The sequence below is a fragment of the Eumetopias jubatus genome, unplaced genomic scaffold (genome assembly GCF_037043125.1).
Source record: "Eumetopias jubatus isolate StellerSeaLion01/CBP00866 unplaced genomic scaffold, mEumJub1_p1.0 scaffold_30, whole genome shotgun sequence".
NCBI classification, from domain to species: domain Eukaryota; kingdom Metazoa; phylum Chordata; class Mammalia; order Carnivora; family Otariidae; genus Eumetopias; species Eumetopias jubatus.
Window position 1 is genome coordinate 1,319,859 of NW_028274836.1, and position 26,439 is coordinate 1,346,297.

Below are 26,439 nucleotides of genomic sequence, written 5' to 3' on the forward strand. Positions count from 1 at the left end.
ATGACTCTGGCCAGCACGGCTAGGGAGTGTCAGACACAGAGCTGGAGATTGTTGGGGGCAGGACATGCCAGGACAGAGGACAAGACAGATTCCCATAGGACAGCAGGACCAGCTGTGACCATAGGGTGGGAAGTGGCTGGGATGCCGGCTTCTTGTGGTTCACACAACAGCCCAGGAGACAAGGCGGATTCCATGCAGTGACAGATGGAGGGTGACACCAACAGAACGTGGGAGAGAAAGAACATGAACATGGACTGAGTGCAGATGGATGTCATGAAGTCAACTGGACACCGGAACACGGCTCTGCTTGGCCACACACGGTCTTTACCCCTGACGGTCAGCGTGGCCGACGTCCTCTCCTGCCCGCACACGCACGAGTACTCCCCAGCATCCGCCACGGTCAGGCCACGGATCTCCAGCTCACACACGGTCCCATCCTGCCTCAGGCTGACTCTGTCCCCAGCTCTGAGGGTCTCAGGCCCCTGCTTCCACTCCACAGGGGCCGCCTTGCTCAGCTCACAGTGCAGCGTGGCCGTGGCACCTTCTGTGGCCTCCTCACTCCTTAGACTTTTTGTGAACTTGGCAGGCAGGGCTGGGGAAGGTCAAGGATCAGGGAGACATCAGACCATCTTAGGGACTCTGTGTCCCGGACCAGACACCCACAAGTACCACACAAACTGCAGAGGGCCACGGCACGGATGAGTGAAAGAAGCACAGGTGGGGTACGAGGCAAATGGCCCAGGAGGAGACACAAGCCTGGACATGAACATCAGGAAAAATACTGGACACAGAGATGGAGACTGAGAGATCCCAGGGGGACCCAGCTGGAGAGACACAGATGTCGACGCAGTCCAACAGAGGGAAGGTGGTGACATAGTGACAATGGGCAGACACCAAGCCACAGGTCCACATGGCCACACACGGTCTTTACCCCTGACGGTCAGCGTGGCCGACGTCCTCTCCTTCCCACACACGCACGAGTACTCCCCAGCATCCGCCACGGTCAGGCCACGGATCTCCAGCTCACACACGGTCCCATCCTGCCTCAGGCTGACTCTGTCCCCAGCTCTGAGGGTCTCAGAGCCCTTCCTCCACTCCACAGGGGCCTCCTTGCTCAGCTCACAGCGTAGCGTGGCCGTGGCCCCTTCTGTGGCCTCCTTGCTTCGCAGTCTCCCTATGAACTCAGCAGGCAGGGCTGCAACAGGGCCCGACAGAGAATGTCATTTTCATCCTCCCACAGGAATGAAAGGGGCCCGTGGGCAGGGCAGGCAGGGATGCTTACCCCTCACAGTGAGTGTGGCAAAAGTCATCTGGTCCCCGAAGCAGCAGGAGTACTGCCCACTGTCCTGGGGCCGCAGGTCCCGGACCACCAGCTCCAGCGCAGTGCCCTCCTGACACAATCTGTACTTGCCTCCGGGTCGCAGAACCTCATCTCCACGGCGCCACTCCACGGGTGTGACCACAGAGGACAGCGTGCATCGCAGAGTGGCAGCCCCACCCTCCAGCACCTCCAGGTCCTTGAGCCCCTCCTGAAAGCGTGCTGGCCGTGCTGTGGGCAGGCAGAGGCTCGGCTCAGCACACACCTCCTGCATCCCAGTGAGGGCCCCCATGGCTGACGACAGCTGGGGACGCGGCAGCCAGAGGGTGCAGGCAGGCCCGCCTCGCCCTTTATGCACTGGGGGCTATGGAGAGCGATCCCCCAAACGTCCTCCAGGAGGGGGAGCTGAACAGGTGCGAGCAGAGAAGGGCAGAATAGCATGAACTGTACCCCCCAAATTCATACCCCAACCCCCAGAACCTCAGAACGACTGTTTTTGGAGAGGGTCTTTCCAGAGGTAGTTAAGGTAAAATGAGGCCTAATCCTGCGAGTTACGTAATCTCATGAGAAGAGATGGACACAGACACACGACAATGCAGGGACACGGGGAGAAGTGCCTCCAGACACGCCGACGCCTGGGCCTGGGGCTTCCCCCCGCCAGGGCGAGGAGACCATCAGAGTCTGCTGCTTAACTGCCCGGTGTGAGGTATTTGTTACGGTGCCCGTGCTGAGACAGGTGGGGACGAGCCAAGTCAGAAGGAGAGGGACACAGAAAACAAGACAAGGAACACAGCCGGAAACACGCATCTGATCCGGGGACAGAGGAGCGGTGACTCTAGCACAGCAGCGGAGCCCTGGAGATGGACAGGGGGGGTGCCCCACCCTGAGGCGTGGGTGTGAGCCCGGGAACTTACCGTGGACCCTGACAATGGAGCTGCTCCAGGAGCCCCTGGACTCACACCTGTAGCGCCCGCCATCCTGCAAGGTGGCGCCGGCAATGACCAGCTGGGCCCGGTGGCCCTCCTGGCTCAGCTGGCAACGGACTGATGGCCGCAGGGCCTTCCCGTCCTTGGTCCAGCACACGGGGCTGTCCAGGGCAGTGGTCTCACAGACCAGGGTCAGATCCTCCCCCTCTGTGACGGTAGCGTCTGTGAGCTCGCGGGAGAAGACGCTTGGCTTTTCTGGAAGTACAGAGAGAGGCACGGGATGCTTGGGGACTGCTGCAGACCCTCGGCTGGGGCTGCACAGGGGCTGCCGGGGGAACAGGGCAGGCCTGGCGTGGTGCAGCCCACCGTGGGGACAGTGGGGTCACCTCTGCACCCCACGTGCAATGATCACCTTCCAAGAGCCCCACCTCCCTGGGATCCATGGGCTGGGCACCGTCCCCATGAGCCCCAGGACCATGCTCTGCGCATGGCCAGCATCTGCCCTCCACAAGGCTGCACCCTCAGCCCCACGGACCAGGCCCCTCCACAGCGCTGAGCACATCACCCACCTGTGACCCGCAGGGTGGCCGAGGCCCGCTGGTCCCCTGCCTCGAAATGGACGGTGCCTGAGTCCTTGAGAGCAAGCTGCCGCAGGGTGAGCACGTGGTAACCACCTGGCTGAACCTCAATCTCATTGAGCTCGTTGGGGTGCAGGGGCGTCTTGTCCAAGAACCAGTGCACCGGCCCGTAGTCAGCAGGGGAGATGCGGCAGGAGAAGGTGGCTGAGCAGCCCTCGCGCACCTCCACGTCCTCCAGATCCTCCGTGATGAGCACTCTCTGGCCTGCAGGGCACAGACCGGCGAGTCAGGGTCCCCTGCAGCCAGCTGCGAAGGGAGATGGGCACTCCCCAAGACCTAAATGGGTCACGTGGCTTTCACGGGCTCAGGACAACAAACCCAGGAACCAGCGAGGGGCACCGTGTTTGTTTCCGCTTCACTGGTGAGCCCCAAACCCGCATCTGGGGTCCTTCTGCAGAGCACGCCGCATGGGCCACAGCACATCCTCTGTCACCAAACCGCGCCCTCACCTGCTGACATCCACCCTCAAGGCCACAAAAAGCCATCAAGTCATGGAGCGACACAAGGAACAGGAGTTTGACAACAAAGTTGTGTCTGTGTTAAAATTTAAATCAAACGCTTTGGAGGATGAGCGACGTGACTTGTTAGGGGAAAGCCCCACTTCTGCTGCCAATGTAGATGTGGGGACGGCTCAGAGGGAAGTCCGAACGACCACGACGGACTCTGCCTGCGGGTTCCTCCTGCACCTGCAGGGGTCTTAGAGCTGTGGGGCCACGGAGGGAACGCGTGGTGGGCAGCGCCTGCAGAGAGGACTAGGAAACAGTTGCAGACTGGCACCCAAACCCCAGGCTCCGGCCGTACCGCCCGTCAGGCGTGTCCGTGTCTTGTCTTTGAGGACAACGCTTTGCTACTGTGTGACGCTCACTTTAACTGACATTTTTTGGATTAAGCCTGAGTACCAATTTCTTACAGAACATGGTTTCTGCTGCAGTCACAGAGCGGTTGAGGGTGAGGTCACTGCATTTGCTGGTTTTCACAGAAAAGCAGAGGAAAAAACACAGCAAGTCTTCTTTGTTGTTCTTTCCTTGTTTCCTGTGCACAGACCCCTCCCCCGCATGAGGGACTTCCCCCGACCCTGGTTGCTAGCGATGGCGTTGGGAGGGCGGGGCGCCGCTCTGCGGGGACACCAGTGTGCCCTGAGACCCTGGGCCAGCCACGGACCCTGTGTCAGGCCCCCATCTCCCGATCTGTGAGGTGGGTGCCCGGCAGGTGCAACTGCTACTCACCCCGGGAGGCCTGCAGGCCACGCACCCCGTGCGCAATCCCCGCGCAGCCCCGGTGTGGGGGCCGGGCCCACGCACCCTGTGCGCAATCCCCGCAGAGCCCTGGTGTGGGGCCTGGGCTCACGCCAGCACACAGGAAGGGCTCTCAGCGCATGGCTGCACGAATTCACACCAGGTCCCCCCAGCAGGGTCTCAGAGACGAGACCACCCAGGCCCAACTCCCGTGGATAGGGAAACTGAGGCTGGTCTCCGAGGGCCTCCAAGCCTCCTTAAACAAAGCTCACAGCCAACCACAGCGCAGGCCAGCACAGCGCCAGGCCTCACCTTGCACCAGGAGCCGGGCCTGCGAACGGGCCTGGCCAATGTCACAGGTGTACGTGTCAGTGTCTGCCTTGTCCAGGGCACGGATGGTGAGCTTCAAGGTCAGGCCCTCCTGGCTGGGTGTGTACTTTCCTGAGGCATGCAGCTCCGTGAGGCCCTTACGCCAGGTCACCGTGGCTGCGGGATGCTCTGTCTTGCACACAAACACGGCCATGCCCTTCTCCTCCGCCTGCAGATCGGCCAGCTCCTCTGTGAACCGGTTTGCCTTTTCTGGGAAAGGGGTGGGAAGCAGGCGGGTTGAGGGCTGCTCAGACCCCATGCCGGCCCCTCGGGACAGGGACCAGCCCCCACCATGGGCAGCTCCCCTGCTGAGGCCATGGGGACCCATCCCCGGGTCTCTTGTGGGGTCACCTTCCACAAGGAGGCTTGCTGTGCTCTTGGAAGCCTCTGTCTCACACGTGTATTCGCCTGAGTCCTTGGGTGAGACCGCACGGACCACCAGCATGGCCCGAGTGCCCTCTGTGACCAGGTCATACTTCTGACTCTCGTGAATGGCTTTCCCAGCCCTCAGCCAGCGCACCGGGGCGCCGGCCCGAGACAGCTCGCAGCTCAGCACCACATCCTCGCCCGCAGCGGCCTGCCGGCCTTCCAGAGGCTTCGTGATATGCGCTGGCCTCTCTGAAGAGAGCAGAGCAGTCCCCCGTGAGCCCCGGCCAGGCCCCAGCCATGCTCAGGGTGAGGAGAGGGCAGGTGGCCACAGGGCCCTGGGAATCAGGAGTCCCCGTGGTCACGAGGGAGGGGGCGGGGAGAGGAGACAGGAGACCACGGACTCTCACACCGCAGCATCGCTCAGAGCCCCGGGACGCAAAGAGCGGCGACTTTGCCAGCTCAGTGAGCCACGGGCCTGGGGGCTCCCGCAGCGGTCAGACCACACACCAGAGACCAGAAACCCTGCTTCTGCCCAGAGTCCGGACAGTCGCCCGACAGAGGCAGCTCCCTCAGATGACTAAACCCCCCAGCACCCCAACAGGTGTCTCTGGGTCTCCAACCGGGGAGCTCTCCAGGGCCCGGCCCGAGGCCCCACTCCACCCCCATCCCGCCCTGCCCACCGTGCCCACCTCGGACGATGAGGGAGGCCTTGGAGGTGAGGTCCCGCACGGAGAACACCACCTCCCCAGCGTCACTAGGAGCAGCATCCCGGACAGCCAGGGTGTACTTGCGGCCCTGGCGTGTGGCCCGGAAGCGGCCCGAGCCACCCGCCGTCTTCCCACCCACGGTCCACGTGGCCACATCGCCGGTGTTCTCGTGGGACACGACGCACTCAAAGCTGCAGCTCTGGCCCTCCAGCACCTCCACCGACTTCAGCCTCTTGGTGATGCCCACGTGCAGGTCTGTGGGCCACAGGAAATGGCTGTCGTACCAGGCCGGGCTCTTGGACACCAGCCCCCCCACACCCCCCCCCCCCCGAGGCTGGCACTGTCGACCCAGAGCTGCCCCAGGCCAGACGCCCTGAGGCCGAGACCTCACTCCCACCCTCCGCAGCCCCAGGCATGGTGGGCCTGCTGCCCCCTCAGCAAACGCCTCCAGCTGGTCGAACCCTGGCGTTCACAGCATGGAGAGCTACTCCAACCGGTGTGGTCACTTCCCGTCTGCTGGAGAAGGAGCCTGCCCACAGCGGTCACCAGCTCGAATGCTCCAGCAGGGCAAGGACGGGAGCCCCACGGGAAGGGGCCCTCCAGCTCTAGAACAAACTCACCACACTGCCCTGCCCCCTTCCCTGTCTCACCTCAAACCCCAACCAGACCAGAAGGGACCCGCACAGGGGGACCGGGCAGCAAGCCTGCCGTGCATGTGCGCGCGAGGGAGAACCGGACCGGGGCAGCTGGGCCAGGACAGCAGTGCACACAGGAGGCCAGGCCCAGGCTGAGAGGGACGTCCGAAGGGACCCTGGTGTCCCAGGGGTGAGGGGGCCCATGCTGCGGTGACCTTGACTGTACCCTTCTGTGGCCCCCACACACAGCCCCCGGCACAGGGGGACCGTCTCCAGCCTCTGTGGAATCCCTGGACCCCCTGGGGCTCTATCAAGCATGGCCAGTTGGGTGTCCCCAGTCCTACCGCTGCTTACCGTCCCTCACCCCTCTGCCTGCACCTGGGCCTCCCAGGATCCCATCCAACCTGCTCCTCCAGGAGCCTGCCCTGACCTCTAGAGCTCTGAAGGGCAGCCTCCGGCCTTGGAGAAGGGCTGGGCCCCGAGCAGGGGCAGCCCCCGCAACCTGGAAGGGACCCCGCGTCGTGAAACCGGTTCCGCTCCTCGATCCGCCCCCGCCCCCTGGACCCAGACCTGCCCCTGGACCCGGCCCCGCCCCCTGGACCCAGACGCGCCCCCGGCCCCGCCCCCTGAAACCCGTTCCGCCCCTGAATCCGCCCCCGCCCTCTGGACCCAGACCCGCCCCCGACTCCGCCCCCACGGAACTGACCCCGCCCCACCACTGGGGCAGGCTCCGCCCCCTAGAACCGACCCCCCCCCCGCCCCTGGGAAGGGCCACGCCCCCGGGACCGCCACGCCCCCGGGAGCTCTCGCAGCGCCACGCACCGTGCACACTGACTCTGGCGCGGGTCTCCTCGGAGCCCACGCTGCAAGTGTAGAGGCCGGTGTCGTCCCGACTCAGGTCATGCACCACGAGCCCGCGCGTGCCCGCCGTGTGCAGGAAGTCGTACTTGTCGCTGGGGCCCAGCTCCACGCCATCCCTTCGCCACACCACGCGGGCCTGGGGGTCCGACACCTCGCACTGCAGGGCCAGCGTGCCCCGCTCCTCCGCGGACACATCATCCAGAGCCTTCAGGAACACCACCGGCTTGGCTGGGGGGCGAGTGTGGGCAGGTGAGAGAGCGGTCTGCCGAGAGCCCCGCGCCCCTCCCTGGGGGACCCCAAGGGCCCCGCACGGACGCCTCACCTTTGACCTCCAGGTGGGCAGTGGCCGACACCTTGGGGGAGCGGGCGTGCACGGTGCCCGCGTCCGCCCTCCGAACCCGCTTCAGCACCAGCGTGTGGCGCCGGCCCTCGTGGGCGATCTCATGGAAGCTGTCGTTGTACAGAGGCGTGCCGTTGAGCGACCACTCCAGCTCCTCGTCCTCGTGGGACAGCTCGCACGAGAAACAGGCCCGGCCCTCCTCCGTCACGTCTGCGTCCTGCATCGGCTGCGTCACTGTGACCTCGCGCGCTGCCCGGAGCAGAGCGCGCCGCTCAGCACGCGCGCGGGCGCCGCCCCCAGAGACCCTCCCAGGGCCCCGTGCGCCCTCCGTACCTTCCACGGTGACCGCCGCGCTGCTGTGGGCGCTGCCGGCCTGGCACCGGTAGACGCCCGCGTCGGCGGGCGTGAGGCGGAGGATGCGCAGCTCCGCCATGTGGCCCTCCAGCCTCATCCTGAACTTCTCCGAGGGCGCCACCGGCGTGTCCCCCTTGTACCACTGCACGGCCTTGGGGGTTGGCCTGAAGTCGCACGACAGGACCACCGACTGCTGCTCGCGCCCCGCCTTGGGCTCCAGCGGCCGCGCGAGCACCATGGGGATGTCTGCGGCGGAAGGGGAGAGGGCGGCGCTGCGGCGACGGAGGGACCCCGGCGCCCCACCCGCGCCCTGTGCCAGGCCCGTCTGCAGCCCAGCCGCGGGCCGAGCGCTCACCTGAAACCACCAGGCGCGCGGTGGAGCGCGACTTGCCGATGGTGAAGTGCACGGGCCCCGTCATGGTGGAGCAGGTGCGCCGCAGCGTCAGGCGGTGCACCGTGCCCTCCTGCTCCATGCCCACGTCGGCCCCGGCCTGCAGCACCGTCTTTCCCAGGAGCCACTTGGGCGGCCGCACCGACGGAATGGAGGTCTCACACTCGAACCAGGCGGGGGCGGGCTCCATCACCGTGACGTCCTGCAGGCCGCGCACGATGGTGATCGATTGCTCTGTGGGGGAGGGGCCGTCAGCGGCGCGGTCCCGCCGGGAGGACCGCCCCCCGCCACGGGGACTCGGGGGAGGCGCCCGCACTGCGCTGCCCGCACCTTCCACGAAGAATTGGGCGCTGGTCTTCACGTCCCCCGCATCGCAGGTGTAGGTGTCCTCGTCCTCGGGCTGCACGTCCTTGATGATTAGCTTCCGGTAGAGGCCGTCACTGACCATCTCGTACTTGGGCCCGGGCTGCAGCTCCACGCTGCCCTTGAACCACCGCACCTGCGCGCTGGCGCGAGACATCTGGCACTCGAGCACGCCGCGGTGCTTCTCCATGGCTATTTTGTCCCGCAGCGGGCGCAGGATGGCCACCGGCAGCTCTGTGGGTGTGGCCGGGGCGGTTGGGGGGTGCTCAGGGCTCGGAGACCCCACCCCTCTGCAGCCTCTAACCACCAGGCCACCGGCCTCGGGCAGAGCAGCCCGCGCTGGGCCCGTTCCCTGTCCAGCAGATGGCTACCCCGAGTGTCCCCCTCGGCCTTCTCTGGGACCCACTGCACACGGCTGACCAGGAGGAAGCTGAGCGCACCCACATGCATGCCCCCGGCCCTTCGCAAGCTCCTTCCGCACACCCCTGCGCCCCCCACATGCCCGCCTTGCCACATTTCCCCACCCCACACCCTGCCCCCGCCTGGCACACCCCTGCAGCAAGCAAATCCAAGCCTGCTATGCCTTAGCCCGCCCCCCTTGCCGCAGATCCTCCCTCCTCGATGCCCTCACTGTCAGCAAGGCCACCAGTTAAGGGCTGACGCTTGCCACCTGCCAGGGGTGCCACCTGCCAGGGGTGCCACCTGCCCTCACCACCTCTCCAGCACCTGCCACGGTCCCAAGAAGAGGAACGGTTTACTGCTGCCTCCATTTTCAACAAGGAGACCCTGAGCCCTCATACCCGGAACTGCCTCTCCCAGACCCCTGTCCTCCTGCTGAGGCGGTAACACCTCCCTCTCCTCCTTCTGGGTCACTGCCGTCTTCCTCCCAAGAAGGGCCTGGGGCGCCCCAAGCCTTTCCTGTGACAGCGGGCCTGTCAGCCCTTGGAAGGCCCAAAACTTGTGTGCTCACCCACACACTGCCCAGCACAGACCCTCCCCTGGGCCCCCTCACCTTTCACTCGGAGCTCCGCTCGTGATTCTGCACTTTCGGCGACAAATCTGATCTCCCCTGCATCTTCTGCCAGGACCCTCCGGTAGAGGAGAGTGTATTTCCTTCCTGGAAGCACAGGTCACTCAGTCCTGGGGGAAGGAGGGCCTGGGGACGTGCCCTCCCGCAACCTGCCCAATATCGCACCTTCTTGGCGGATGCGCACGTTGTCACTGGGCCGAAGCTTACTGCCCTCCCAAAACCACTGGGCTGGCACCTCGTCGAGAGAGACCTCACAGGAGAATGTGGCACCCTCCTTCTCCATCACCTCCACATCCTCCAGGGGCCTCACGATCTGAACCTTGCGACCTGGGGTAACAAGCAGGGCCTTGTCGCACCTGGACACACGGAGCTGTCCCTTCCCCCCTCCCGCCCAGACTGCCTAAGGGTACAGGGCAGGGCAGCCAGGGGGCTAAGCACATTGCTGGGGAATGTGGCGAGGCCAGGAGGTTCTGACCCCTAATCTGCCCACCTTGCACCGTCAGGGAGGCCGAGCTCTGAGCGTCGTGGGCATCACACACGTACACGCCCTGGTCCCCGAGCTCACACCGGTAAATGATGAGACTCCGACACGCACCCTGGGCCACCATGCCCACTGTCTTGCCCACCCGCAGCTCCACACCATCCTGAGGAGGGATGAGGTTGGGTCAGGTGCTGGGACTGCCCAGCAGAGCAGCCCCTCACCTGCCAGGCACCCGGGAGAGGTAAGGGCAGCCAGAGGACTCCGGCGGGGGGGGGGGGGGGGAGGCACCTTCAGCCAGCGCACATCCACGTTGGGGCGCGACAGCTCACATTCCAGGGTCACCTTGTCCTTCTCTGTGGCCACCGTGTCCTGCAGGGGGCGGCTAAACCTCACAGGCAGTTCTAGGTGGGCAGGAGTGGGGAGGTGAGAGCAGGGCCAGGAGAGGTCTGAGCCGGGCGGTATCACACAGCTGGTTCTAGTGGCGAGACCCAGTGCCCTGCCCCCAGGATTCCACGACCCTGAACCCGCCTGCCTCTCCAGGCCACCCTGGGGGCAGAGGTGGGTGCACCCTGCGGCGGATCCCGCCCACGCCCACGCACCGGTGACCGTGAGCCGCGCAGACGTGTGCACCCCCTCGGCTTTGAAGGCGATGAGGCCGCCGTCCTGCGGCCGCAGGTCCAACAGCGTGAGGGTGTGAATGGGGCCATGCACAGCTAGCTGGCAGGTGGGCCCTGGCTGCAGCCGCAGGCCATCACGCGTCCAGCTGCCCTCCACGTGGTCATGGGACAGCTTCACCTCCATGCTGACGGCACCCTGCTCCCAAGCCTCCACGGCCTGCAGGCCCCGCACCAGCTGGACCCGGCGCACTGGGCAAACACGCAGGGGCAGGGGTGAGCCGCTGCACGGACACCTTAGCCCTCAGGCCAGCTGTCCAGGGGGAAAGGCACACCCCTTCCTTACCCCCGGGGCCTGTCCCTCCAGGGGGACATCTACCGCCCTCCCCCCCTCCCTCCTCCTTCCTAGATGCCCGACCCCCAGGCCCAGCTGCTGCTCACTTTCCACGGTGAGCTTGGCCTGTGTCTTGTCATCCGGAGTCTCGCACCCGTAGAAGCCACGGTCCGAGAAACTCACGCAGCGCAGAACCAAGCGGTGACTGGTGCTCTCCGCGTGAATCTCCACGTTCTTGCCTGGCACCAGGGCTACTGCATTCCGTGTCCACTTGACCTCAGGCCACGGCCGTGTCAGCTCCACTTCCATGGTCACTGAGCTCCGCTCTTCCACCGTCTGGGGTTCCAGCTTCTTTCTGAACAGCACCGGAGCCTCTGGGGTCGCAAGCAAGGGAGGTCACCACAGTCACTGCCACTCTTGGAAGAGCCAGAGCTCGAGGTCCCTCCCTTCCCCCGCCAGCACAGCTGCTCCCCACCATGACCTCACATCCCGCCTCCAAGCTGGGCCCGGCTGTGCACCTGCACAGGTCTGGTCCCACAGGAGGAAGCTGAGGCTCTGGGAGGCTGCTCCTACCTCAGCACACCTTTCATCTCTTGCTTCCCTGCTCCCAACAACCCAAGCAGGCAAAGTGCCTCGCACTCCTAAGTGTGGCCCGTGACCACCAACAGCAGGTCATGGGGAGCTGGTGCAACAGACTGAGCCCCCAGACCTGCTGCACCAGCCAGGCTGCTTTAAGGAGACCCTGGACGCTCCACGTTAAGGAATGAAAAGCATGGCACCAGTGGGCCTCTCAGTCCCGGGCTCTGCCATGTTCTCCCCAGAAGGTGCTTGCACTGGCTGCCAACTCCACTTCCATCCATGGGGCTTGGCTTGGGATGCCTCCTCCAGGAAGCCTCACTGGACAGCCTCAAACTCTGTCCACTCCCCAACCAGATGCCCCTTGTGGGAGTTTACTTTTTCCCTTTCCGAGTATCTGCCCGGCCCCTGGGCCCCACCCGAGTCTCCTTTGGGGAGCCTCCAGGTCACCCAGACCAGCTGGACCCAGGCCGGCATCAGAAGGCCTCCAGGGAACCAGCCCGTGGGGAGGCCCTCCACGCGGCCCCATCCACGCACCTCGCACCCGAAGAGCAGCCGAGGATCTGACCCCCTCAGCCTCTGCGGTGATCTCGCCAGCATCCTCCAGGGTCAGGCCGGAGATAGTCAGGCTGTGGCCAGCGCCACTCTGCGCTATGAGAAACTTCTCGCTGGGCTGCAGCAAGGCGCCATCCCGGAACCATGTGACTGCCGCATCACCGGGGGACACGACGCACTGGAAGGTGGCCTCGTGGCCTTCCTCCGCCACGACGGCGCTCAACGCAGCCGTGAACTTGACCGTGCGGGGGGCTGCGGACAGGGGTTTTGCTTGAGAGGTGGGTGGGAGAGGCAGAGGCCCTGCCCTGCAGGCGTGGAGAAGGGACACCTCCTCCAGGCAGCCGCCCAGGTGCGCCCCGCCTGACCGCCCGCCCACCCGCGCGCCCCTCCCCGGCTTACTGCTGACGGTCAGCTGCGCGCTGGTGCGGTCGTCACGTGTCTCACACGCATACTCCCCTGCATCCTCCAGCCGCAGGCCTGACACAGTGAGCGAGCGCCGGGGCCCCGCGGCTTCAATCCGGAAGCGTTTGCCAGCCCGGAGCTGCGTGCTCCCGCAGCGCCACACGACCTCGGCCTGGGGCGGGCTCAGCTCGCAAACCAGCGTCACTGCGCTGCCCAGCTCCCCGCTCACGTGCTCCAGGGGCCGGCAGAACTTGGCGGCCACCTCTGCAGGACGGGAGGGTCATCAGCTGCAGGGCTCGGGCCAGGGGACAACCTCTGTGCTCACCAGTCACGCGCCCTGAGTCCCCCTCTGGTTCAGCGCAGGGATGCTGCCTGCACGACCGCACGGGGGACACCCGCCTCCTGCACCCTCCCCCAACACACATGGGGTTCGCAGAGGACCGCCCCCAGCCCTGCTGACCTTCCACCTGCACGGGGAAATCCTGCACCTCTGCGCCCACACGGCAGCTGTAGACCGCGCTGTCCAGGGTTTGCGCGCTGTGGATGGTCAGGGTGTGGGTGTCCCCCAGACTGGCCGTTTCATGTCGCTTGCTTCGGCGAATCTCAACACCATCCTTGAGCCACGTCACCGCGGCCACAGAGGGTGTAGCCCGCGTGGCAGTCAGGACAATGTCCTCATGCTCCCTGACCACCAGAGGCTCCCTGCGGCTAGGTCTCTCCAGGGCGGGGGGTTCAGGCTCCGGCTCTGGGCGGGAGGGCAGTGGCCATAAGAGCAGGGCCCTTGCCTTCCTGGCCTGGGCCCCATCCCACCGAGGAGCCACCCTGTGGGAGAAGACCTGAAATGGGGCCACCCCAAACTCCCCTTGCCCTGCAACTGTCCCACTTCCGTGTCTCTGCTGAGCAAACCATGCCACCTGGCAGCCACCATCCAGGCGTCCAGAGCCCAGAAAGGGCAGCCAGGAGGAGCCCCGTGGGACCACAGGCCTGGGGGCCAAGAGCTGAGAGCCCAAGGCCCCTGCCCACCAGCGAAGATGGCCCCATGAGCAGGTACTGCAGAGAGTGGGAAGCAGGCAGTTAAGGGACCCTGCCGCAGCCTGGGTCCTGGGTCCACATTACGAAAGGGCATCGGGGAGCAGGCCCAGGAGGGGAGGCAGGAGAGGACAGCCTGGCCCAGGCCCAGGCCAGGATGGGCATTTCAGCAAGGGCAAGTCCTCAGGGCTGACGAAAGGACAGCTGGACAATCGGGACCCCAAGGCCAAAGCCCCTCCAGTGAGGCTCCACAGCTGCCCAAGGGGAATTGAAAACGGGAAACAAATCTGCTCACCAAACCTAGACAAAGAAGAGTCACTGCCATGCACCACAGGCCTTAGCAGCCTGGAGGTACCCAAGAAAGCCTCAGTGGCAGGTTCTGTGCTAGTTCAAGTGCGGATGTGGCAGATAAGGGAGAAGCCTGGGGAAACAAATGCCCAGAACATCCCAGGATAAGGGCTGCAGGGAGTGTTCTCTACTCCAAGGACGGGGCAGAGACAGAGGCCTGGGCTGGGCAGATCAGCAGAGAACCCACACAGGTGCAACACACAACGTATCCCCCACACTGTGAAAGAGGGCTATTTCCTGATTTCTTAGGAGCATATCCCTTCACCCAACCCTGACACGCACCTGCGACGTCCAGGCGGAAGGACACGTTCTGGCCACCGGCCTCACAGCTGTACTCCCCAGCGTCTGCCTTGCCCACCTGCTGCACCACCAGCCGCCTGCTGCAGCCCTTGGCCTCCACGTGCACTCTGGAGCTCGCACTCAGCTTCTTCCCATCCTTGTACCACGTCACCTCTGTCTGGGCCTGGGCCACCTCACAGCTCAGGGTGGCACTGGCCCCCGCCTTGGCCTGCACCTCACTGCGTGCTGGCTGCTCCTTGGCAAACACCACAGAGGGCTCTGGGGACAGAGAGGGATGCACATCATCAAAGACACCATGTACGTTAGGAAGGTAACACGGGGGGAAGAAAGACTGAAGAGGGAGGAAGGGGACCTAAAACTTCTCAGGCTCTGCATCAGCTGCGTGGTCTGGAAACCCCGACTGGCCTCTTGACAACGAGTAACACAATCTATGGACCCATTGGATCAACACTGTGCGTGGGAGAACACACATTCTCTCACTGCTCTGCATGCAGTGTTCAAGCTCTACGTTGGCTGACCTAGTGAGGACCCTACATTCTACCACTCCTCCACGAGTGCTCTTCCAGGTGGGACCGTACAGTCTATGACTGCTCCACCTGGGCTGGCCCTGGTGGGGACCATATGTTGTATCACTGCTCCACCTGGACTGTCCCTGGTGGGGACCATACATTGTATCACTGCTCCACCTGGACTGTCCCTGGTGGGGACCATACATTGTATCACTGCTCCACCTGGACTGTCCCTGGTGGGGACCATACATTGTATCACTGCTCCACCTGGGCTCTTCCAGGTGGGACCATACATTCTAAGCCTACTCCACGTGGGCCGTCCCAGCTGGGACAATATAGTCTACCACTGCTGCAGGTGGACTTATTAAGGTGGAGACCACAGATTCTATCACTGCTCCTAATGGGCTGTTCCAGGTGGGACCATTCATTCTATCACTGATCCAGGTGGGCTTTCAAGTGGGGACCAGACATTCTATCTCTGCTCTACATGGGACATGCCTGGTAGGGAACATATATTCTACCACTGCTCCTCCTGGGCTGTTCCAGGTGGGACCATACAGTCTCTCACTGCTCCACATGGGCTGTTCCAGATGGGACCACACATTCTATCAGTGCTCCACCTGGGCTGTTCCACGCAGGGACCTTACATGCTGTCAATGATTCTCCTGCGCTTTTCCAGGTGGGGATCACACATTCTATCCTTACTCCACCTGGGCTCTCCCAATGGGACAATATATTCTACCACTGCTCCGGGTGGGCTGTTTATGGTGGAGACCACACATTCTATCCCACACCTAATGGGCTGTCCCAGGTGAGGACCATTCATTCTATCACTGCTCCACATGGGCTGCTCAAGCCCTTGGCCTGCACCTCCCCTCTAGAACCCTCAGTTTGTTTCCTGAGATTAAGAATTCCTCATATCAGGGAGGTCATAAGATACATGTCTTTCTCTGATTGACTTATTTCACTCAGCATACCACCATCCAGTTCCATCCACGTCGTTGCAAATGGCAAGATCTCATTCCTTTTGATGGCTGTATAATATTCCATTGTGTATATATACCACATCTTTATCCATTCATCTGTCGATGGACATCTTGGCTCTTTCCACAGTTTGGCTATTGTGGATATTGCTGCTATAAACATTGGGGTGCACGTACCCCTTTGGATCCCTACATTTGTATCTTTGTGGTAAATACCCAGTAGTGCAATTGCTGGATCGTATGGTAGCTCTATTTTCAACTGTTTGAGGAACCTCCATACTGTTTTCCAGGGTGGCCGCACCAGGTTGCATTCCCACGAACAGTGTAGGAGGGTTCCCCTTTCTCCGCATCCCCACCAACACCTGTCGTTGCCTGACTTGTTCATTTTACCCATTCTGACGGGTGTGAGCTGGTATCTCATTGAGGTTTTGATTTGGATTTCCCCGATGCCGAGCGATGTTGAGCACTTTTTCATGTGTCTGTTGGCCATTTGGATGTCTTCTTTGGAAAAATGTCTGTTCGTGTCTTCTGCCCATTTCTTGATTGGATTATCTGTTCTGTGGGTGTTGAGTTGGATAAGTTCTTTACAGATTTTGGATACTAGCCCTTTATCTGATATGTCATTTGCAAATATTTTCTCCCATTCTGTTGGTTGTCTTTTGGTTTTGTGGACTGTTTCCTTTGCTGTGCAAAAGCTTTTTATCTTGATGAAATCCTAATAGTTCATTTTTGCCCTGGCTCCCCTTGCCTTCGGTGATGTTTCTAGGAAGAAGTTGCTGCGTCTGAGGTCGAAGAGGTTGCTGCCTGTGTTCTCCTTTAGGATTTTGATGGACTTCTGTCTCATGTTTAGGTCTTTCAACCATTTTGAGTCTATTTTTGTGTGCGGTGTAAGGAAATGGTCCAGTTTCATTCTTCTGCGTGTCTTTCTCCAATTTTCCCAACACCATTTGTTGAATAGGCTGTCTTTTTTCCACTGGACATTCTTTCCTGCTTTGTCAAAGATTAGTTGACCATAGAGTTGAGGGTCCATTTCTGGGCTCTCTATTCAGTTCCATTGATCTATGTGTCTGTTTTTGTGCCAGTACCATACTGTCTTGATGATGACAGCTTTGTAATAGAGCTAGAAGTCGGGAATTGTGATGCCGCCAGCTTTGCTTTTCTTTTTCAACATTCCTCTGGCTATTCGGGGTCTCTTCTGGTTCCATACAAACTTTAGGATTATTTGTTCCATTTCTTTGAAAAAACTGGATGGTATTTTGTTGGGGATTGCACTGAACGTATAGATTGCTCTAGGTAGCATTGACCTCTTCACAATGTTTGTTCTTCCAATCCATGAGCATGGAATGTTTTTCCATTTCTTTGGGTCTTTCTCAATTTCTTTCATGAGTATTTTATACTTTTCTGAGTACAGATCCTTTGCTTCTTTTGTTAAATTTATTCCTAGATATCTTATGGTTTTGGGTGCCATTGTAAATGGGATCGACTCCTTCATTCGTCTCTCTTCTGTCTTGTTGTTGGTGTATAGGAATGCCACTGAATTCTGTGCATTGATTTTGTATCCTGCCACTTCACTGAATTCCTGTATGAGTTAGCAGTTTTGGGGTGGAGTCTTTTGGGTTTTCCACATAAAGTATCATATCATCTGCAGAGAGTGACAGTTTGACTTCCTCTTTGCCGATTTGGATGCCTTTGATTTCTTTTTGTTGTCTGATTGCTCTGGCTAGGACTTCTAATACTAGGTTGAATAGCTGTGGTGATAGTGGACTTCCCTGCCCCATCCTGACCTTAGGGGGAAAGCTCTCAGCCTTTCCCCATTGAGAATGATATTCGCTGTAAGGGACATATATTCTACCACTGCTCCGGGTGGGCTGTTTTAGGTCGAGATCACACATTCTATCACTCCTCTTAATGGGTGACCCTTTGGGGACCATACCGTCTATCACTGCTCCAAGTGGGCTGTACAAGGTGGGACCATACATTCTATCCTTATTCCACGTGGGCTGTCCCAATTGGGACAATATATTCTACCAGTGCTCCAGGTGGGCTGTTCAGGTGGGGACGAGACATTCTATCTCTGCTCCACCTGGGCTGTTTCAGGTGGGGACCGCACATCACACCACTGCTCCATGTGGGATGTCCCTGGTAGAGACCATACAGTCTATCACTGCTCCATGTGGGCTGTCCAAGGTGAGACAATATATTCTACCTCTGATCCAGGTGGTTTTTCAGGTATGGAAAATTTCATTCGATCTCTGCTCCACATGGCCGTTCCTGGTGGGGACCTTACATTCTGTCACTGATCTACGTAGGCTGTTCCAGGTGGGATCACACATCATTCCACTGCTCCACCTGGGCTGTTCCAGGTGGGAACCACACATTCTATCAGTGCTGCACCTGGGCTGTTCCAGGCGGGGAACTTACATTCTATCACTGATCTATAGGCTGTTCCAGGTGGGGGCCACACATCATACCACCCTTCGACCTGGGCTGTTCCAAGTGGGGACCACACATTCTCTGACTGCTCTGCAGGAGCTCCCCTAGGTGGGGACCATCGCTTGAAACACCAGTAACAGAGCACAAGTATACCCAAACCTCCCACGTACACGTTCCCATCCAAACTCTCTTGCCTCAGCCACGTGTGTGAGAATAGCAGGCAGAGGAGGGACATATGAAGGGATATGTGTAATGGAAAGTGTTCCAGAGTCTGTCTGAACTCTATGCTATTCCCATCATCACCCCTCGATCAAGGCTAGAGTCTGAACCCAAATTACCGACCTGCTACATCCAGATGGAAGGACACCTTCTGGCCACCGGCCTCACAGCTGTACTCCCCAGCGTCCGCCTTGCCCACCTGCTGCACCACCAGCCGCCTGCTGCAGCCCTTGGCCTCCACGTGCACATTGGAGCTCGCACTCAGCTTCTTCCCATCCTTGTACCACGTCACCTCTGTCTGGGCCTGGGCCACCTCACAGCTCAGGGTGGCGCTGGCCCCCGCCTTGGCCCGCACCTCACTGCGTGCTGGCTGCTCCTTGGCAAACACCACAGAGGGCTCTGGGGACAGAGAGCGATGCACATCATCAAGGACACCATGTACGTTAGGAAGGTAACACGGGGGCAAGAAAGACTAAAGAGGGAGGAAGGGGACCTAAAAGTTCTCAGGCTCTGCATCAGCTGTGTGGTCTGGAAACCCCGACTGGCCTCTTGACAATGAGTAACACAATGTATGGACCCATTGGATCAACACTGTGCGTGGGAGAACACACATTCTCTCACTGCTCTGCATGCAGTGTTCAAGCTCTACGTTGGCTGACCTAGTGAGGACCCTACATTCTACCACTCCTCCACGAGTGCTCTTCCAGGTGGGACCGTACAGTCTATGACTGCTCCACCTGGACTATCCCTGGTGGGGACCATATATTGTATCACTGCTCCACCTGGACTGTCCCTGGTGGGGACCATATATGGTATCACTGCTCCACCTGGGCTGCCCCTGGTGGGGACCATATATTGTATCACTGCTCCACCTGGACTGTCCCTGGTGGGGACCATACATTGTATCACTGCTCCACCTGGTCTCTTCCAGGTGGGACCATACATTCTAACCCTACTCCACGTGGGCCGTCCCAGCTGGGACAATATATTCTACCACTGCTGCAGGTGGACTTATTAAGGTGGAGACCACAGATTCTATCACTGCTCCTAATGGGCTTACCCAGGTGGGGAACAAACAGTCTATCATTGCTCCTCGTAAACTGTTCCAGGTGGGACCATTCATTCTATGCTTATTCCATGTGGGCTGTTCCAGCTGGGACAATATATCCACCACTGCTCCAGGCCGGCTGTGTAAGGTGGACACCACAAATTCTATCACTGCTCCTAATGGGCTGTTCCAGGTGGGACCATTCATTCTATCACTGATCCAGGTGGGCTTTCAAGTGGGGACCAGACATTCTATCTCTGCTCTACATGGGACATGCCTGGTAGGGAACATATATTCTACCACTGCTCCTCCTGGGCGGTTCCAGGTGGGACCATACAGTCTCTCACTGCTCCACATGGGCTGTTCCAGATGGGACCACACATTCTATCAGTGCTCCACCTGGGCTGTTCCACGCAGGGACCTTACATGCTGTCAATGATTCTCCTGCGCTTTTCCAGGTGGGGATCACACATTCTATCCTTACTCCACCTGGGCTCTCCCAATGGGACAATATATTCTACCACTGCTCCGGGTGGGCTGTTTATGGTGGAGACCACACATTCTATCCCACACCTAATGGGCTGTCCCAGGTGAGGACCATTCATTCTATCACTGCTCCACATGGGCTGCTCAAGCCCTTGGCCTGCACCTCCCCTCTAGAACCCTCAGTTTGTTTCCTGAGATTAAGAATTCCTCATATCAGGGAGGTCATAAGATACATGTCTTTCTCTGATTGACTTATTTCACTCAGCATACCACCATCCAGTTCCATCCACGTCGTTGCAAATGGCAAGATCTCATTCCTTTTGATGGCTGTATAATATTCCATTGTGTATATATACCACATCTTTATCCATTCATCTGTCGATGGACATCTTGGCTCTTTCCACAGTTTGGCTATTGTGGATATTGCTGCTATAAACATTGGGGTGCACGTACCCCTTTGGATCCCTACATTTGTATCTTTGTGGTAAATACCCAGTAGTGCAATTGCTGGATCGTATGGTAGCTCTATTTTCAACTGTTTGAGGAACCTCCATACTGTTTTCCAGGGTGGCCGCACCAGGTTGCATTCCCACGAACAGTGTAGGAGGGTTCCCCTTTCTCCGCATCCCCACCAACACCTGTCGTTGCCTGACTTGTTCATTTTACCCATTCTGACGGGTGTGAGCTGGTATCTCATTGAGGTTTTGATTTGGATTTCCCCGATGCCGAGCGATGTTGAGCACTTTTTCATGTGTCTGTTGGCCATTTGGATGTCTTCTTTGGAAAAATGTCTGTTCGTGTCTTCTGCCCATTTCTTGATTGGATTATCTGTTCTGTGGGTGTTGAGTTGGATAAGTTCTTTACAGATTTTGGATACTAGCCCTTTATCTGATATGTCATTTGCAAATATTTTCTCCCATTCTGTTGGTTGTCTTTTGGTTTTGTGGACTGTTTCCTTTGCTGTGCAAAAGCTTTTTATCTTGATGAAATCCTAATAGTTCATTTTTGCCCTGGCTCCCCTTGCCTTCGGTGATGTTTCTAGGAAGAAGTTGCTGCGTCTGAGGTCGAAGAGGTTGCTGCCTGTGTTCTCCTTTAGGATTTTGATGGACTTCTGTCTCATGTTTAGGTCTTTCAACCATTTTGAGTCTATTTTTGTGTGCGGTGTAAGGAAATGGTCCAGTTTCATTCTTCTGCGTGTCTTTCTCCAATTTTCCCAACACCATTTGTTGAATAGGCTGTCTTTTTTCCACTGGACATTCTTTCCTGCTTTGTCAAAGATTAGTTGACCATAGAGTTGAGGGTCCATTTCTGGGCTCTCTATTCAGTTCCATTGATCTATGTGTCTGTTTTTGTGCCAGTACCATACTGTCTTGATGATGACAGCTTTGTAATAGAGCTAGAAGTCGGGAATTGTGATGCCGCCAGCTTTGCTTTTCTTTTTCAACATTCCTCTGGCTATTCGGGGTCTCTTCTGGTTCCATACAAACTTTAGGATTATTTGTTCCATTTCTTTGAAAAAACTGGATGGTATTTTGTTGGGGATTGCACTGAACGTATAGATTGCTCTAGGTAGCATTGACCTCTTCACAATGTTTGTTCTTCCAATCCATGAGCATGGAATGTTTTTCCATTTCTTTGGGTCTTTCTCAATTTCTTTCATGAGTATTTTATACTTTTCTGAGTACAGATCCTTTGCTTCTTTTGTTAAATTTATTCCTAGATATCTTATGGTTTTGGGTGCCATTGTAAATGGGATCGACTCCTTCATTCGTCTCTCTTCTGTCTTGTTGTTGGTGTATAGGAATGCCACTGAATTCTGTGCATTGATTTTGTATCCTGCCACTTCACTGAATTCCTGTATGAGTTAGCAGTTTTGGGGTGGAGTCTTTTGGGTTTTCCACATAAAGTATCATATCATCTGCAGAGAGTGACAGTTTGACTTCCTCTTTGCCGATTTGGATGCCTTTGATTTCTTTTTGTTGTCTGATTGCTGTGGCTAGGACTTCTAATACTAGGTTGAATAGCTGTGGTGATAGTGGACTTCCCTGCCCCATCCTGACCTTAGGGGGAAAGCTCTCAGCCTTTCCCCATTGAGAATGATATTCGCTGTAAGGGACATATATTCTACCACTGCTCCGGGTGGGCTCTTTTAGGTCGAGATCACACATTCTATCACTCCTCTTAATGGGTGACCCTTTGGGGACCATACAGTCTATCACTGCTCCAAGTGGGCTGTACAAGGTGGGACCATACATTCTATCCTTATTCCACGTGGGCTGTCTCAATTGGGACAATATATTCTACCAGTGCTCCAGGTGGGCTGTTCAGGTGGGGACGAGACATTCTATCTCTGCTCCACCTGGGCTGTTTCAGGTGGGGACCGCACATCACACCACTGCTCCATGTGGGATGTCCCTGGTAGAGACCATACAGTCTATCACTGCTCCATGTGGGCTGTCCAAGGTGAGACAATATATTCTACCTCTGATCCAGGTGGTTTTTCAGGTATGGAAAATTTCATTCGATCTCTGCTCCACATGGCCGTTCCTGGTGGGGACCTTACATTCTGTCACTGATCTACGTAGGCTGTTCCAGGTGGGATCACACATCATTCCACTGCTCCACCTGGGCTGTTCCAGGTGGGAACCACACATTCTATCAGTGCTGCACCTGGGCTGTTCCAGGCGGGGAACTTACATTCTATCACTGATCTATAGGCTGTTCCAGGTGGGGGCCACACATCATACCACCCTTCGACCTGGGCTGTTCCAAGTGGGGACCACACATTCTCTGACTGCTCTGCAGGAGCTCCCCTAGGTGGGGACCATCGCTTGAAACACCAGTAACAGAGCACAAGTATACCCAAACCTCCCACGTACACGTTCCCATCCAAACTCTCTTGCCTCAGCCACGTGTGTGAGAATAGCAGGCAGAGGAGGGACATATGAAGGGATATGTGTAATGGAAAGTGTTCCAGAGTCTGTCTGAACTCTATGCTATTCCCATCATCACCCCTCGATCAAGGCTAGAGTCTGAACCCAAATTACCGACCTGCTACATCCAGATGGAAGGACACCTTCTGGCCACCGGCCTCACAGCTGTACTCCCCAGCGTCCGCCTTGCCCACCTGCTGCACCACCAGCCGCCTGCTGCAGCCCTTGGCCTCCACGTGCACATTGGAGCTCGCACTCAGCTTCTTCCCATCCTTGTACCACGTCACCTCTGTCTGGGCCTGGGCCACCTCACAGCTCAGGGTGGCACTGGCCCCCGCCTTGGCCCGCACCTCACTGCGTGCTGGCTGCTCCTTGGCAAACACCACAGAGGGCTCTGGGGACAGAGAGCGATGCACATCATCAAGGACACCATGTACGTTAGGAAGGTAACACGGGGGCAAGAAAGACTAAAGAGGGAGGAAGGGGACCTAAAAGTTCTCAGGCTCTGCATCAGCTGTGTGGTCTGGAAACCCCGACTGGCCTCTTGACAATGAGTAACACAATCTATGGACCCATTGGATCAACACTGTGCGTGGGAGAACACACATTCTCTCACTGCTCTGCATGCAGTGTTCAAGCTCTACGTTGGCTGACCTAGTGAGGACCCTACATTCTACCACTCCTCCACGAGTGCTCTTCCAGGTGGGACCGTACAGTCTATGACTGCTCCACCTGGACTGTCCCTGGTGGGGACCATATATGGTATCACTGCTCCACCTGGACTATCCCTGGTTGGGACCATATATTGTATCACTGCTCCACCTGGACTGTTCCTGGTGGGGACCATATATGGTATCACTGCTCCACCTGGACTGTCCCTGGTGGGGACCATACATTGTATCACTGCTCCACCTGGGCTCTTCCAGGTGGGACCATACATTCTAACTCTACTCCACGTGGGCCGTCCCAGCTGGGACAATATATTCTACCACTGCTGCAGGTGGACTTATTAAGGTGGAGACCACAGATTCTATCACTGCTCCTAATGGGCTTACCCAGGTGGGGAACAAACAGTCTATCATTGCTCCTCGTAAGCTGTTCCAGGTGGGACCATACATTCTATGCTTATTCCATGTGGGCTGTTCCAGCTGGGACAATATATCCACCACTGCTCCAGGCCGGCTGTGTAAGGTGGACACCACAAATTCTATCACTGCTCCTAATGGGCTGTTCCAGGTGGGACCATTCATTCTATCACTGATCCAGGTGGGCTTTCAAGTGGGGACCAGACATTCTATCTCTGCTCTACATGGGACATGCCTGGTAGGGAACATATATTCTACCACTGTTCCTCCTGGGCTGTTCCAGGTGGGACCATACAGTCTCTCACTGCTCCACATGGGCTGTTCCAGATGGGACCACACATTCTATCAGTGCTCCACCTGGGCTGTTCCACGCAGGGACCTTACATGCTGTCAATGATTCTCCTGCGCTTTTCCAGGTGGGGATCACACATTCTACCCTTACTCTGCCTGGGCTGTCCCAATGGGACAATATATTCTACCACTGCTCCGGGTGGGCTGTTTATGGTGGAGACCACACATTCTATCCCACACCTAATGGGCTGTCCCAGGTGAGGACCATTCATTCTATCACTGCTCCACATGGGCTGCTCAAGGTGGGACCATATATTCTATCCTTTTCCGCGTGGGCTGTCCCAATTGGGACAATATATTCTACCAGTGCTCTAGCTGGGCAGTTTAAAGTGGAGACCACACAATCTATCACTGCCCCTATGGGCTGATCCAAGTGGGGGCCATACAGTCTGTCACTGTTCATCGTGGCCTGTTCCAGTTGGGATACATTCTATCCTTACTCCATGTGGGCTGTCCCAATAGGGACAATATATTCTTTTTAAAAATTTTTTATTGTTATGTTAATCACCATACATTATATCATTAATTTTTGATGTAGTGTTCCATGATTCATTGTTTGTGCATAACACCCAGTGCTCCACGCAGAACGTGCCCTCTTTAATACCCATCACCAGGCCAACCCATCCCCCCACCCCCCTCCCCTCTAGAACCCTCAGTTTGTTTCCTGAGATTAAGAATTCCTCATATCAGGGAGGTCATATGATACATGTCTTTCTCTGATTGACTTATTTCACTCAGCATAACACCCTCCAGTTCCATCCACGTTGTTGCAAATGGCAAGATCTCATTCCTTTTGAGGGCTGCATAATATTCCATTGTGTATATATACCACCTCTTCTTTATCCATTCGTCTGTTGATGGACATTTTGGCCCTTTCCACAGTTTGGCTATTGTGGACATTGCTGCTATAAACATTGGGGTGCACGTACCCCTTCGGATCCCTACATTTGTATCTTTGTGATAAATACCCAGTAGTGCAATTGCTGGATCATATGGTAGCTCTATTTTCAACTGTTTGAGGAACCTCCATACTGTTTTCCAGAGTGGCCGCATCAGCTTGCATTCCCACCGACAGTGTAGGAGGGTTCCCCTTTCTCCGCATCCCCGCCAACATCTGTTGTTTCCTGACTTGTTCATTTTACCCATTCTGACGGGTGTGAGCTGGTATCTCATTGACGTTTTGATTTCGATTTCCCCAATGCCGAGCGATGTTGAGCACTTTTTCATGTGTCTGTTGGCCATTTGGATGTCTTCTTTGAAAAAATGTCTGTTCGTGTCTTCTGCCCATTTCTTGATTGGATTATCTGTTCTGTGGGTGTTGAGTTGGATAAGTTCTTTACAGATTTTGGATACTAGCCATTTATCTGATATGTCATTTGCAAATATTTTCTCCCATTCTGTTGGTTGTCTTTTGGTTTTGTGGACTGTTTCCTTTGCTGTGCAAAAGCTTTTTATCTTGATGAAATCCCAATAGTTCATTTTTGCCCTTGCTCCCCTTGCCTTTGGCGATATTTCTAGGAAGAAGTTGCTGCGTCTGAGGTCAAAGAGGTTACTGCCTGTGTTCTCCTTTAGGATTTTGATGGACTCCTGTCTCATGTTTAGGTCTTTCAACCATTTTGAGTCTCTTTTTGTGTGCAGTGTAAGGAAATGGTCCAGTTTCATTCTTCTGCATATGTTTCTCCAATTTTCCCAACACCATTTGTCGAATAGGCTGTCTTTTTTCCACTGGACATTCTTTCCTGCTTTGTGAAAGATTAGTTGACCATAGAGTTGAGGGTCCATTTCTGGGCTCTCTATTCAGTTCCATTGATCTATGTGTCTGTTTTTGTGCCAGTACCATAATGTCTTGATGATGACAGCTTTGTAATAGAGCTGGAAGTCGGGAATTGTGATGACGCCAGCTTTGCTTTTCTTTTTCAACATTCCTCTGGCTATTGGGGGTGTCTTCTGGTTCCATACAAACTTTAGGATTATTTGTTCCATTTCTTTGAAAAAACTGGATGGTATTTTGTTGGGGATTGCACTGAACGTATAGATTGCTCTAGGTAGCACTGACATCTTCACAATGTTTGTTCTTCCAATCCATGAGCATGGAATGTTTCTCCATTTCTTTGGGTCTTTCTCAATTTCTTTCATGAGTATTTTATACTTTTCTGAGTACAGATCCTTTGCCTCTTTGGTTAAATTTATTCCTAGATATCTTACGGTTTTGGGTGC

General features: G+C 57.2%; 1 protein-coding gene across 1 annotated transcript in view; it reads right to left on the bottom strand.

The window, feature by feature from the left end:
• Nucleotides 1-26,439, bottom strand: part of OBSCN (obscurin, cytoskeletal calmodulin and titin-interacting RhoGEF) — a 127,034-nt gene that overhangs the window by 64,321 nt on the left and 36,274 nt on the right. The window contains exons 13-37 of the mRNA XM_088020475.1: nucleotides 22,905-23,180; nucleotides 18,443-18,718; nucleotides 14,158-14,433; nucleotides 12,959-13,243; nucleotides 12,496-12,762; nucleotides 12,079-12,348; nucleotides 11,073-11,339; nucleotides 10,617-10,883; nucleotides 10,306-10,418; nucleotides 10,027-10,180; nucleotides 9,702-9,863; nucleotides 9,519-9,623; nucleotides 8,474-8,740; nucleotides 8,108-8,377; nucleotides 7,732-7,998; nucleotides 7,381-7,647; nucleotides 7,020-7,286; nucleotides 5,545-5,817; nucleotides 4,838-5,104; nucleotides 4,430-4,696; nucleotides 2,814-3,086; nucleotides 2,233-2,499; nucleotides 1,283-1,549; nucleotides 932-1,195; nucleotides 329-592 (exon numbers count right to left, since the gene is read on the bottom strand). Coding sequence (XP_087876601.1) covers nucleotides 329-592; nucleotides 932-1,195; nucleotides 1,283-1,549; nucleotides 2,233-2,499; nucleotides 2,814-3,086; nucleotides 4,430-4,696; nucleotides 4,838-5,104; nucleotides 5,545-5,817; nucleotides 7,020-7,286; nucleotides 7,381-7,647; nucleotides 7,732-7,998; nucleotides 8,108-8,377; nucleotides 8,474-8,740; nucleotides 9,519-9,623; nucleotides 9,702-9,863; nucleotides 10,027-10,180; nucleotides 10,306-10,418; nucleotides 10,617-10,883; nucleotides 11,073-11,339; nucleotides 12,079-12,348; nucleotides 12,496-12,762; nucleotides 12,959-13,243; nucleotides 14,158-14,433; nucleotides 18,443-18,718; nucleotides 22,905-23,180 — 6,198 coding nt within the window. The remainder of the gene's footprint in view (nucleotides 1-328; nucleotides 593-931; nucleotides 1,196-1,282; nucleotides 1,550-2,232; nucleotides 2,500-2,813; nucleotides 3,087-4,429; nucleotides 4,697-4,837; nucleotides 5,105-5,544; nucleotides 5,818-7,019; nucleotides 7,287-7,380; nucleotides 7,648-7,731; nucleotides 7,999-8,107; nucleotides 8,378-8,473; nucleotides 8,741-9,518; nucleotides 9,624-9,701; nucleotides 9,864-10,026; nucleotides 10,181-10,305; nucleotides 10,419-10,616; nucleotides 10,884-11,072; nucleotides 11,340-12,078; nucleotides 12,349-12,495; nucleotides 12,763-12,958; nucleotides 13,244-14,157; nucleotides 14,434-18,442; nucleotides 18,719-22,904; nucleotides 23,181-26,439) is intronic.